Consider the following 13164-nt stretch of genomic DNA (forward strand, 5'->3'; position numbering starts at 1 on the left):
TAAGGGGCTTCGCAGGTTTGAATATCCAATGTAATCACCTTTTTCTCTAGACTAAGGAGTTATCCTCCACTACCTGGCATGTTAGCACAGGCCCCTAGCGAGGTTGAGACAACTCTAATGTGGTCATTGTATTAAATATCTTCAAGCGTAACGGCAAATGATAAACCTGTCAACTCTCTTGAAATATTGGTTAAGCAGCGCGCACACCTCTTTACAAAGTAGAGTGTGGTAGTTTTCCAACCGTGTACAGCGTTCATGTTGATGATAGGAAAACCTTACGCGGCAATATTATGTGCAGTAAGAGATAAGCGTAACAACTTACATACAGCTATTCTGCTGTGCAAATGGCTGGTCAAATGATGCACAAGTTAGCATGCTTGATTCCTATGCTGAAAGTATGGAGCTCGTACGCATTGCATGCTTTTTTTCTAAATGGCTAGCTGTGAGGACGGAATGACTTGCTCTTATTATGGTAAAGATTAAGAGTTGAAAACCTGGCTATCACATAAACTATTGTAGCACTCTGGCAAGCCGTAAAAGATTTTTATTTGTAATAACTATACAAGCACAGGATAACTCTGGAAACACACAAGGCAGTCAATCGGTCGGGTTGTTAGTGTGTTAGTCTATTATGCCAAAAGGTGTAAGTTCAAATCCTGTACAAAGGTAATATTTTTCCTAACCTCCTACCGTGGTTTTGGACAAGCCGATGGACAGACACGGCTCTTATTATAGTAAATATCATATATATTGCATGCAAAGACAGACGATAGCATAAAATATTCTATTTATTTGGGTGAATGATACTTGATGCCACTGATAACTATAAATGTGCCGTAAGTGTGATTCGTCAGCTCTTGTTGGCCCTACAGTCTATATAGGTCGACACCTGTATGACTAGAGTTAATAACTATTCTAGAAGCTTCCTTGTGGGGTCCGAATTTCACTCACACCGGATCTAACTGAATCTGGACTGGTGTCGATGTCTCCAAGCTGAAACAAATGATTATCTATGAAATCATAGTGGTTTAAGGACTGCTTAACTGCGATAATTTGGAGTTGTATGCTGCTTGACATTTGACAAATACCGGTAACTAAGGAAAGTCAGTACATATAAGCTTTTTCACAATTACATCATTAATAAATAGTGTCTACCTAAAGTCAGTTGAATGTAAATATGTGAAAGGGGTTGTGTTGCTACACTAGAAGGGGGTGTGTTGCTACACTATAAGGCTGTGTATTTTACGAATACGGTATATCTCATCTTCAGCTATTTTTATCAATAACTTACAACAAATTATTAATAATAACTTACCAATAATTTTACTAGACACTAGACACGCTGTAGCCTGACTATTGATCAAGCTACGTATATATGTATACGGTATAAAAACTTTTTTAGGTCTGTTTACTTTTACGTTTACTTTTATGTTTAGTTTTAAGTTTAGTTTTTATGTTTTTGCATAAAAAGTTACCGTCTTACTTCAAAATGTGCACAGTACACTGTGATACAACCTTTTTACATATTAGCTATCTAGGATTCCTCAGCTATTCCTTGGAATTTGTTTTACCATATTTCAACTACAGTGCACCCTCGAGATACGATGTTAATTCGTTCCAGGGTTGGCATCGTATAGTGAAAAATTCGTATATCGGGGTATAGAGACCGTTGTAATTAAACAATGCAAACACCCCCTGGTCAAAATCGTCAATTTTTTTTACAAAAATGTGTACATATTGACAATTAGCAACAAAATAGTATGTTAACTTTAGTAATTATAGTTACCTACAGTAACTGTATTGTATTTAGTGTATTTTAATGGTTATGATCTGCAATAAAACGCAAAATTATAATGTGTGTACCAAATGCAGTACGTACGGTAAGGAGTTCTTGCCTTCAAAAGGTACGCATAACATAAACTTTGAATTCACTTCAAGTAAGTTTAGCTTGCTAAACCTAAAACTAAGTTTTAGTATGTATCAACTTTTTATCACGAAATTTTATCCTTCAGCAGTTCTTATCTTCACTTTCACTATAAACTTTAGCCTATCTGTTTGGAACCTTTTTCAACCTAAATCAATAAGGCCGAGCGATGCAGTTATAGAAAGCGGCACCTCACACACTTGACCATTTAATGGCTACCGAAAAGAAAAATGAAATGTTATTTTCTATACAGGACGTACATACCTTTGGAGTAACGTGGCTTTAGCTGGTACATGTAGCGAGTAAAAGAGATGAGGCAAAAGCGTAACAATGCTAATTATGGTGCTGCACACTTGAAAATAAATTTAAAACGTAATGAATTGGAATTTTTTAGCAGGCTAAAAGAAGTTGTCCATTCCTGTCCAATTCTTCTACCTTTTCAACGAGAAAATTGCTAGCTAGCGCTTGTAAAAGGATCCAGAGAATGTGGTACAGTAGTTTGTCTTGTATGAAATGTGCACAATAATCAATGTAACCATACGTACAAAGTTTGTACGTATTTATACCCTATGGGGGGACAGGGCTTTAGCAAGTTTCAGAAAGTAATGTGGATGCGTCAACTATCCTGAGCCGCTAGTTATATGCGTTACATAAAAATAATTCCATACGATGAATTGTATTCACGTAGAAGATAACAAGCCCATATGCAAAGACATGGTTAAACAAGAGAATAAAACATAAAATCAAAAGGAAACAAATAAAATATGAAAAACATGCCACACAAGAGATAAATAATATATATTATACATGCATTGTTTTAATGTACCAGTCCACATCAGTAAATTAAACACATAAAATATTTCTGCGAATGCGGGTTTCCTGTATCTTCTACATCCTCGCCTTTACTAAATGGTTGCTCCTTTTGAATGCTGATCGCGTGCATGACCTAGCTCATTCAAATCTTCAGTCGGAAGCTCTTTCTTGTGCTTGCTTTAATGGAGTTCTTGTTTTAATAATAATTGCAAATGCTGATTGGTTGCGATCATATTCCTTGACAATGTTGATAATACGGGTCCCTTCTTCTTATTTACGACATTCAACTTTGTTGACATAGAAATCAATTTTCCTTCGTTTTGTAACGTTTGTATCGGTCTCAGATTCCATAGATAACGAATTAAACGTAGATACTTGTAGTTATATACGTATGCTGACTTGAAAGTTTATAGTAAAAGGTATAATAACGCTACAAATGAATATTTGCTCTCGCTTGTGCATTTTACACGAAATTTTCCACGCGGATATGAGAGAAGTCGATCATCGTGTCTCTTCTAAACGTTCTAAGAATGTTTTCGGGAAACCATATTTCGGTGTCTTTTTTATTTCGACGTGTGTTATGAGCACACCGACGGCCAAATTTTAACTCGGGCGAAACTTTTATCAAATTCGTATGGTGAAATAAAATTCGTATAGCGAGGTGAAGATATCACAATGTTTGACTTCGTAAGGTGAAAAAATCGTATATCAGGGTAATCGTATCTCGAGGGTGAACTGTACTAATCATTGGGGGTTTATATATGGGACTACTAATCCTTAGAGGTTTATATATGGGACTACTAATCATTGGGGGTTTATATATGGGACTACTAATCATTAGGGGTTTATATATGGGACTACTAATCATTAGAGGTTTATATATGGGACTACTAATCATTGGGGGTTTATATATGGGACTACTAATCCTTAGAGGTTTATATATGGGACTACTAATCATTGGGGGTTTATATATGGGACTACTAACCATTAGGGGTTTATATATGGGACTACTAATCATTGGAGGTTTATATATGCGACTACTAATCATTGGGGGTTTATATATGGGACCATAGAGTTATCTCTCCCTAGAGTGATAACTACATGTGCGTTTCCGGTGCCAACAAGGAGCGTTTAGGCCACGCCCCTTTTTGTGCTAGTCAGTCGTAGTGATTGACTAGATCAATAACATCAGCCATGAGAAGGGTTAAACAAGGATCATGAATTTCCAGTTAAGATAGTAATTAATGCTCATATTAAAGAAATGATGATTATAGTTTATCACTCTAATATATGCTTATTATTTAAAGCAATTCAATACCTACCAAGAATCGCTAAACATATTATGGAAATGTTTACTTTTCCATATCCATTTCCATAAACATAAATATTTCCATAATTTTAGGGAAATGGATATGGAAATTTTATTTTAGAAATATGGAAATGGTATGGAAATGGAAATAATATAGAAATGAATTATGGAAATGCTATGGAAATGGCAATAATATGGAGCAGAAGTAGGGAAATGTTATGGAAATGGAAATAATATGGAAATGAATTATGGAAATGTTATGGAAATGGAATTAATTTGGAAATGTTATCGAAATGAATTATGGAAATGTTATGGAAATGGAAATAATATGGAAATGTTATGGAAATGAAATTAATATGGAAATAAATTATGGAAATGGAAGTAATAGGTATGGAATGAATTATGGAAATGTTATGGAAATGGAATTAATTTGGAAATGTTATCGAAATGAATTATGGAAATGTTATGGATATGGACTTAGTATGGAAATAAATTATGGAAATGGAAGTAATAGGTATTGAATGAATTATGGAAATGTTATGGAAATGGAATTAATTTGGAAATGTTATCAAAATGAATTATGGCAATGTTATGGAAATGGAAATAATATGGAAATGTTATGGAAATGGAATTAATATGGAAATGAAGTAAAGAAATGTTATGGAAATGGAAATAATATGGAAATTAATTATTGAAATGGAAATTGTGACATACACGTAATCCCTAATACCTACTGTACATGACTTTCAAAGCCACTGAATAGATAGTGTTAAGTGAGTTAATTCAATCAGTTACTCATAGATAAGATAGATAGTCATACTGGGATTGTATTACATTAGTGCGATGGGAAGCTAATTGACTGCCATCAACTATGAGCTGTACTACCTGAGTTGCCCGAGTAATAAAAAAGTCTTTGGACAGAAAATTTATTTTTATATAACATTTACCATTTTAACTTTTAAACTTCATATCATGAAAAAATACTATATTTTTAAGCAGTTCAAATGAATTAGGAGGAAAAAGAAAGCAACTGTAAAAGTTTTCAAGCTTCTTCAAACAACTACAACTTTTAAATTTCATATCATAAAAGAAGATTTTTATTGAAATCAGTTAGGAAGAAAAATGAAACTGCAAAATAATGTGTTTAAATGTAAATGTGAAATAATTATAAATGGCTAAATATAATCTGTTTAGCTATGATTACAATGAAAAATTATTAAATAAATAAGGTAATAAAAAAGTCAATTTTATTTTCATATAATTATAATTTAGTATAATTAAGTATAATTTATTTTTATTTAACATATAACAACATTTGCCACTTTAACTTTCAAACTACATATTATGAGAAGTGTTTTGTGTAGTTGAAATAAATGAAGAGAAGAGAAAAAATAAAAACAACCGTAAATGTTTTCAAGCTTTTTCAAACAACTACAACTTTTAAATTTCATATCATGAAAGAAGATTTTGTTGAAATGAGTTGGGAAGAAAAATGAAACTGCAAATGTGATCAAATGTAAATGTGAAATAATTAGCAAGTAATGGCTAAATGTAATCTGTTTAACTATGATTACAATAAGAAATTATTTAATAAATAAAGTAATAAAAAAGTATATTTTATTTTTAAATAATTATAATTTAGTATAATTTATTTTTATCTAACATATAACAACATTTGCCACTCTTTCAAGCTTTTTGCTTGCTTACATCAAGCAAAGATGTCCACTAACTAGTGGACATCTTTGCTTCAAGCTAGTCTATGTATTTGATTGATATGTATTGAAATCTAATATTACATGCAAGGGATGTTTGTGAACTGTGGTGTCAATGAATCACTCTATCATCATACAATGTCAATACTTTCAGTTGATGGCAGTTGATTGGCTTCCCATCACACCAATGTAATACAACCCCAGTATGACTATCTATCTTATCTATGAGTAACCAATGATATACAGCTCCCCATGTGTGGGGGCTGTATATCCTTTGAGTAACTGATTGCATTAACTCACTTACTTAACACTATCTATTCAGTGCCTTTGCAAGGCATGTAGGTATTGAATTGCTTTAAATGATAAGCATATATTAGAGTAATAAACTATAATCATCATTTCTTTAATATGAGCATTAATTACTATCTTAACTGGAAATTTATGATCATTCTCATGGCTGATGTTATTGATCTAGTCAATCACTACGGCTGACTAGCACAAAAAAGGGGCGTGGCCTAAACGCTCCTTGTTGGCACCGGAAACTCACTTGTAGTTATCACTCTAGGGGGAGATAACTCTATGGCAGAGTCTACCACAGATCTATACCAATTGCAATAGTCTTGATGGCTACTGCAAGTCTAAGCATTTTTCTTCTTGTATGGGCATGAGTTTTTCTTTTGGTATGGCTTCACGCATAACACTAGCTGCAGAAGCCAAAAGCCATAAAAGATTGGCATACGTTCTAAGTATGTGCCCAATTTATTCCATAGTATCTCCAGTTAAACAGCGCAGTGTATTGAATAAATGCCTGCAGAATCTGAGGTTTCAAGTTCAAAACTGGTCTGCAGCACATTTTATTGAGATTTCTATGTTTATACATACATAATCTTGATTTTATATATATAAATCTCATAGTTTGTCAGCTGTCCGTCCTTCGGTATGTCCAGCTATTAAAATTTTGGAGTTAAAATTTCACGCTCTGCTAAACTTAACCTCGAGAAGATTGCAACTGCAGGTTTGTAATCCAACTCTCTAACCACGAGACTACAAGTGCTCTTACAATTTATAGCTCTTATTATATCAACGTATACCCCTTTTCCGTTTTCTCTCACAAAATGACGTATTAATTGAAATTCTATGAACTCTTTTAATTCTATGAAACATGATGCTTTTTCGTATTTTCGTGAACTTCTATTTCTGGTTTTTCCTAAGGTTCAATTGCTAAATCGAGGTCAAGGCTTTTTATACAGACAATTGTATTCTCCGGTTAGAAATGGCCTCTACATTCTCGCTCTGTTCGGTCAGACAAAGACAGCCCGATATCTCATTTTTACATTTGTACCGGTATCGAGAGATACCAGTATCGCCATATTCAAAGTTTTGATGGATAGCTTCTGGTGGAACAGTAACCTTTTTTTATACCCACACACTTCAAAGCATGAATTTTTTATTATTAGTTCAACATATTTAGGACTTTTATTTTGTTTTTTTTTAGTTCATATTGTAATCGTAGCAAAACATACTTAATTTAGCTATTACCTGCTAATTATTTCTCATTTGTATATAACCATTAAACACTTTTATAGTTGCTTTATTTTGTTTCTCAATTTATTTGACCTACACAACACATTTTCCTCATGATATGAAGTTGGAAAGTTAAAATTGTTTGACAAAGTTCGAAAAACTTTTACAGTTAGTTTACTTTTTCTTTAAATTTATTTAAACTGCACAAAACACTTCTCTCATGGTACAAAGTTTAAAAGTTAGAATAGTAACTGTTGCTATATGTTAAATACAAATAAATTTTCTGTGCCAAGACTTTTATTACCCGGGCAACACCGGGCATTCATCTAATATACATGTATATACATATACTGCTGAATACCCGACATTGCACAGGTAATATAGAAAGATCTTGCATTAGAAATTTATTTTCAATTGGCAAAGTTTCTTTACTCTATGAATTTGAGTAACTTAAGCTAGAACTATAATAAGATCCATTATTATAACTTATAACTGTTATTATAACTTATAACCGTTATTATAACTTATAACCGTTATTATAACTTATAACTGTTTTTACAACTTATAACCGTTATTATAACTTATAACCGTTATTATAACTTATAACTGTTTTTACAGCTTATAACCGTTATTATAACTTATAACCTTTATTACAACTTATAACCATTATTACAACTTATAACCGTTATTACAGCTTATAACCGTTATTATAACTTATAACCTTTATTACAACTTATAACCGTTATTATAACTTATAACCGTTATTATAACTTATAACCTTTATTACAACTTATAACCTTTATTATAACTTATAACTGTTATTACAACTTAGGCCAGCGTTAGGAAAAAGATTGCGTCATGATCTTTAAACGTGATGCTCAAGCGTGAGTATTTTAACCAATCGGAATTAAAGATTGGCAGGTGCACAAGTATGTTCACAATTATTCATCGCTATAGCCATTTGGACACATAGGCCAGGGGTTTAGCATGCCTGTCTGCGGACCTCAAGGTTTTGAGTTCAGGTCCTGGATTACAATAAAAACTGGATTTTTCATTCCTAAAACTTTATCGGTATAACTGGACAGACAGACAGACAGACAGACCAACAAACGGGTGGAATGACAAACACTGAGATTTATACATGTAAATTACTCGCATAATTAAATAACCTCCAGCTCAGATGAATTGACAACTAAGGCAGTGACAAGGCAGCAGTAAGATTATAACTATTGGTATGTCTACACACAAAAAATGCTTCAAACTGCTTTTTGGCAGAAATAAAAACGAAATAAAATATTCAAATTGTATATATGCCCACACTGAACATTTTTTTTGAATTTCACAAATTTAAAGTTTCTTGTGTGAAAAACTCTATTCCCTGGTGAAGCGGATTGAAATAAGCTGATAACATGACCCAGGAGTTGTCATACCTCAACAAGGAGTTGTCATACCTCAACAAATAGAGAGTCTGTAGAATTCCAGTGTCTTCGGTCCAGTTTAAAAAGATCTGTTTTCTTGTCTATAATATTTGGGGTTGAAACGTTTGTGACACCAGAGCGCACAGATCCAAGGTTGGGGTCGCGGTATGAACCAGCCTTTAAAAACGGAAGAACTAGCCGATGATTCAAATGGTTTTATCAATAGAATAACCATTTTGATGAAGCCCATAGCTTGTCTTTGAAAGCAACAAAGCATGCACTTCATTAGTTCTATCAATAGCACCAGTTCATCAATAGGAATTTGTATTAGTTTTATGAATAGTCTGGGTTTTACTAGGGTAACTAATGTCAAAACTCTGATCAACTTTTCGAATTTACAACTTAATAGGTTGTCATGAACTGTTGTCATGATCATAACTCCCTTTACTCCTTTTTACAATTATAAAAAAACATATAATTGGATGAGATACATAAAACTTCAAAAATATAACCTTTAAACTTTTAAAATGCTTAAAACAAAAAAGTAAAACAGTCATGATGCCGGTTTCACATGCCCATAATCATCAAACTTGACCGTTGCTTGTAAGAATTGCTTGTAAGAATGGTAGACAAACAGATTTATAACAATTGTATTCTCATTAAACTTAACAAATTAACTATAACAACAATAAATTGTATTCTTATTTCCAATAAAGCTGAAGCATGAAAAGGGTCAAATCAAAAATTATTCAGAAATCTGGGAGCATTCAAATCCATTGCATACAAATTTGCAGTGATACTTCAACAAATTTTTATAACAACCATTATAAATAACACTATGTCTATGTAGAACTTAGTCTAAAGCATACCATAGGGTATCAACCATTATAAATAACACTGTCTATGTAGAACTTAGTCTAATGCATACCATAGGGTATGTCTATGTAGAACTTAGTCTAATGCATACCATAGGGTATGTCTATGTAGAACTTAGTCTAAAGCATACCATAGGGTATGTCTATGTAGAACTTAGTCTAAAGCATACCATAGGGTATCAAAAAGATCTATTCTAAATTGACCACCAGTAGCTGTACATGTTAACCGCCTGTGGCTAGAAAAAACATTTACATTCCTTTCAGCTGCTCCACATTGTATAATGACTAGATACACCCATGGATTATGTGAAAACACCTGTTGAAAAATGTAGGCCACGTAAATCTATCAAAGGGTTAAACTCTCAGACTCCTGAAAACTCCAATATTGTCATGCCAGGGTGGTAACAAAGCTGAGTAGTATTAAAAGCTTTTCTGTTTTAACTTCCTTTTTTTGTAAACTTTTTTCTTGCTCAGTATAAAAAAATTCTTTGAGTAGTGTTTGATGGCTATTCATTTGGCGTTGATTGTGAACATTTGTTAGAAAAACACTAAATACAATTCAGTGCCTGGCATAACCATGGTTACAGAGCAGCTGTAATCCCTCATTGTTCAGGTAGCAAGGTTTAGGAGAACATCAGCCAATAAGTGGACAATCGATGCACAGAGACAAAGACATGCAGAACAAGAAATATTAAAGTGTCTACGATTGTTCTTTTGAAACATGACACGGCTTGTGTGTCAAACATAACGATAAACCTTGCAGAAACTTACTTTCTGATATTTCAAATGTTTTAAATAGAATATTCACCGTGTTTCCAGTTTGAAGTTGCCCAAAGCTGACGAATTCACACTCTTCCGTTTTAACGGTTCGAAGTTGGACGACAGAACCTTTCACGATTTGCGATTTCCTCGAAACAAAACTTGTTAAAGTAGACTCTCTTTTGGGTCAAGATCATTTTGTAATTCAAGCGTAATCAACTAGTTGCACTAACTAAGCCAGGATGCCGAATCGCAATTTTATTTTTGTGTTCATTATTACTGTGCTCTATATTACAAGATATCAACAGAATATACCACTTAGAATACACGTCTTTCTTCAGAGGTCACAAAAAGTCAAGCAGAAACAGCAGTGAGTAGCAGTAGAAGAGAACCCGCATGGCTGCGTGCTAAAGTGTGCTAAAACTATTTTACCTCCACAGGGGAGAGCCTCGCATAGTATTATCGATTCAGATCCATCAGCAGTGAGCATTTCTATGATGCCGAATAATACGCTCACAGCTAATGCGTTCCCACTAATTTTGCAAAGCAAAATCATGTGAAATGCGTTTGGATTTTTTTGTTTCTTCGATTTGGAGGAGAAGCAACTCTAAACTCATTTAAAGCCTGGAAAGACAGTGATTAAGAAACTCACCACAGCATCTATAGATGAGCCTCCAATGGCTTTCCGCCGACCCGCTCTCTTCCCTTCCAAGAATTGCTGCCTAGTTGTTGATGTCCTCCGCTGATCGTTGGCTAGTTCAGACGCTTTATCGATATCTCTTACAATTGATAGGATTTCCTCCCTTTGTATCGCTAAGGATGACTTGCGATAAGTCGGCTCTGGTAACACTCGGCTGAGAGATTTTTTATCTAAAATTAAACACCTTCGTTTTGTACAACAAAAGTCTTACTAAGTTTGTGGACAATGTCCTACACAAACAAGAACAGTATGTAGTTTAAGGGTAAATCTGCTATATTTTGCTATAGAGCTTTTTTAACATGTTTCTACAAAACTAATGTTTTTTTGCTATTAAAATCAAATTGCCATCAAACCTTTGATTATATACAGGTAAGTGGGATATCTTTAGTGTATTGCTACACTAGAAAGGGGTGTGTTGCTACACTAGAAAGAGGTGTGTCCCTACATCATAAGGGGGTCTGTCGCTACACTATAAGGGGGTGTATTGCTACACTAGAAGGGGTGTGTTGCTACACTATAAGGGGGTGTGTCGCTACACTATAAAGGGGTGTATTGCTACTCTAGAAAGGGGTGTATTGCTACACTAAAAAGGGGTGTGTTGCTACACTAGAAAGGGGTGTGTCCCTACATTATAAGGGGGTCTGTCGCTACACTATAAGGGGGTGTATTGCTACACTAGAAGGGGTGTGTTGCTACACTATAAGGGGTGTGTCGCTACACTATAAAGGGGTGTATTGTTACACTGGAAGGGGGTGCGTCGCTACACTATAAGGGGGTGTATTGCTACTCTAGAAAGGGGCGTGTTGCTACATTGGAAGGGGGTGTGTTGCTACACTAGAAGGGGGTGTGTTGCTACACTAGAAGGGGGTGTGTCCCTACACTATAAGGGGGTGTGTTGCTACACTAGAAGGGGGTGTGTCGCTACACTATAAGGGGGTGTGTCGCTACACTATAAGGGGATGTGTTGCTACACTAGAAGGGGCTGTGTTGCTACAATATAAGGGGGTGTATTGCTACTCTAGAAAGGGGCGTGTTGCTACATTGGAAGGGGGTGTGTTGCTACACTAGAAGGGGGTGTGTTGCTACACTATAAGGGAGTGTATTGCTACACTATCACTGTATCGAAACTTAGTCAAGGTGAGTGAGCAATCAAACAAGCAGCAGTGCTGACAAAATAACTATAAGGTTTTATAGCAAACTTTAGGATCTCACTGATTGGTCAGAGTTAAAACACATGTGACAATAATAGGTTCACCTCATCATACAGTGTTCATAATCATCACCTTTACGCCGGCGTTACTAACACACCCTTTTTAATAATAACATAATAATAACAACCATAATAGCTATTAGGAATCAGCTGTTTTCTATGCTAATTTCAGACACTGTCAAGGCTGCTTATCCATTTCAAACTTTTCTTGTTGATGACAGTGGTAATCATACAAATACTGTAATGGGAAAACAACTCCACACTCACAGTTGATATAAGCTGCTACAAGGGCGAGAAGAACTCCACAGAAAACTGCTGCTGCCACAACCCATATGACTATCTGCCAAGATTGTAATGATAATCCACCAATGAGGAGAGATGAATCTGGTGCTACCACTGCTTCGGCATCTCCGACATCTGAGCTAGACATGCTCCAAATCCTCCTCCAAGCCTGCTCTTCGAGATGTTCGCCTGTAAGAATGAGACAGAACTATAAACAGTTCATACAGTTATAGGTGTATGGTATATATATATATATATTATAGATATATGCATGTATACTTTGTTTCATATATGTACACTAAGAGTGCTCAATATAAAATAGAGCTAAAATACATAAAAGTATTTGGGTAAAGTTTATTCAATTTATTACTACAACCATTGGTTTCATACAGCCAGCGAGCTAGCTGCAATCGTCAGGTAGTGTGAATGTGTACAGAACAGTTGTTTTCATCACTAAATGTTAGGAGGATTAAAAGGATTAACAAGCTAAAAGCTTGAAACTCAAAGTTGGAATTGCTCTCCATAGAGGTATAATTGGCCATTTTGTGTTCTCAAGTAAATATTTGTTTCTGTGTCTACATGATGACATGAGTTCTGATCGTTTATTTAAAGTTGCCTGCTCGGGTCTGAATATAATG

The 13164-nt window shown here is 34.6% G+C and overlaps 1 protein-coding gene across 1 annotated transcript; it reads right to left on the minus strand.

Moving 5' to 3' along the window:
- Positions 1-862: 862 nt before the first annotated feature.
- On the minus strand, positions 863-12709 carry LOC137398736 (uncharacterized). Its single transcript, XM_068084927.1, has 4 exons — positions 12512-12709; positions 10987-11204; positions 8734-8877; positions 863-993 (listed from the first exon to the last, which is right to left on the minus strand). The coding sequence occupies exons 1-4, from the start codon at positions 12672-12674 to the stop codon at positions 916-918; spliced, it is 603 nt and encodes a 200-aa protein (XP_067941028.1). The 5' UTR covers positions 12675-12709; the 3' UTR covers positions 863-915.
- Between the last annotated feature and the right edge of the window lie 455 nt (positions 12710-13164).

Source organism: Watersipora subatra, chromosome 6, assembly GCF_963576615.1.
Source record: "Watersipora subatra chromosome 6, tzWatSuba1.1, whole genome shotgun sequence".
In the NCBI taxonomy this organism is placed as follows: domain Eukaryota; kingdom Metazoa; phylum Bryozoa; class Gymnolaemata; order Cheilostomatida; family Watersiporidae; genus Watersipora; species Watersipora subatra.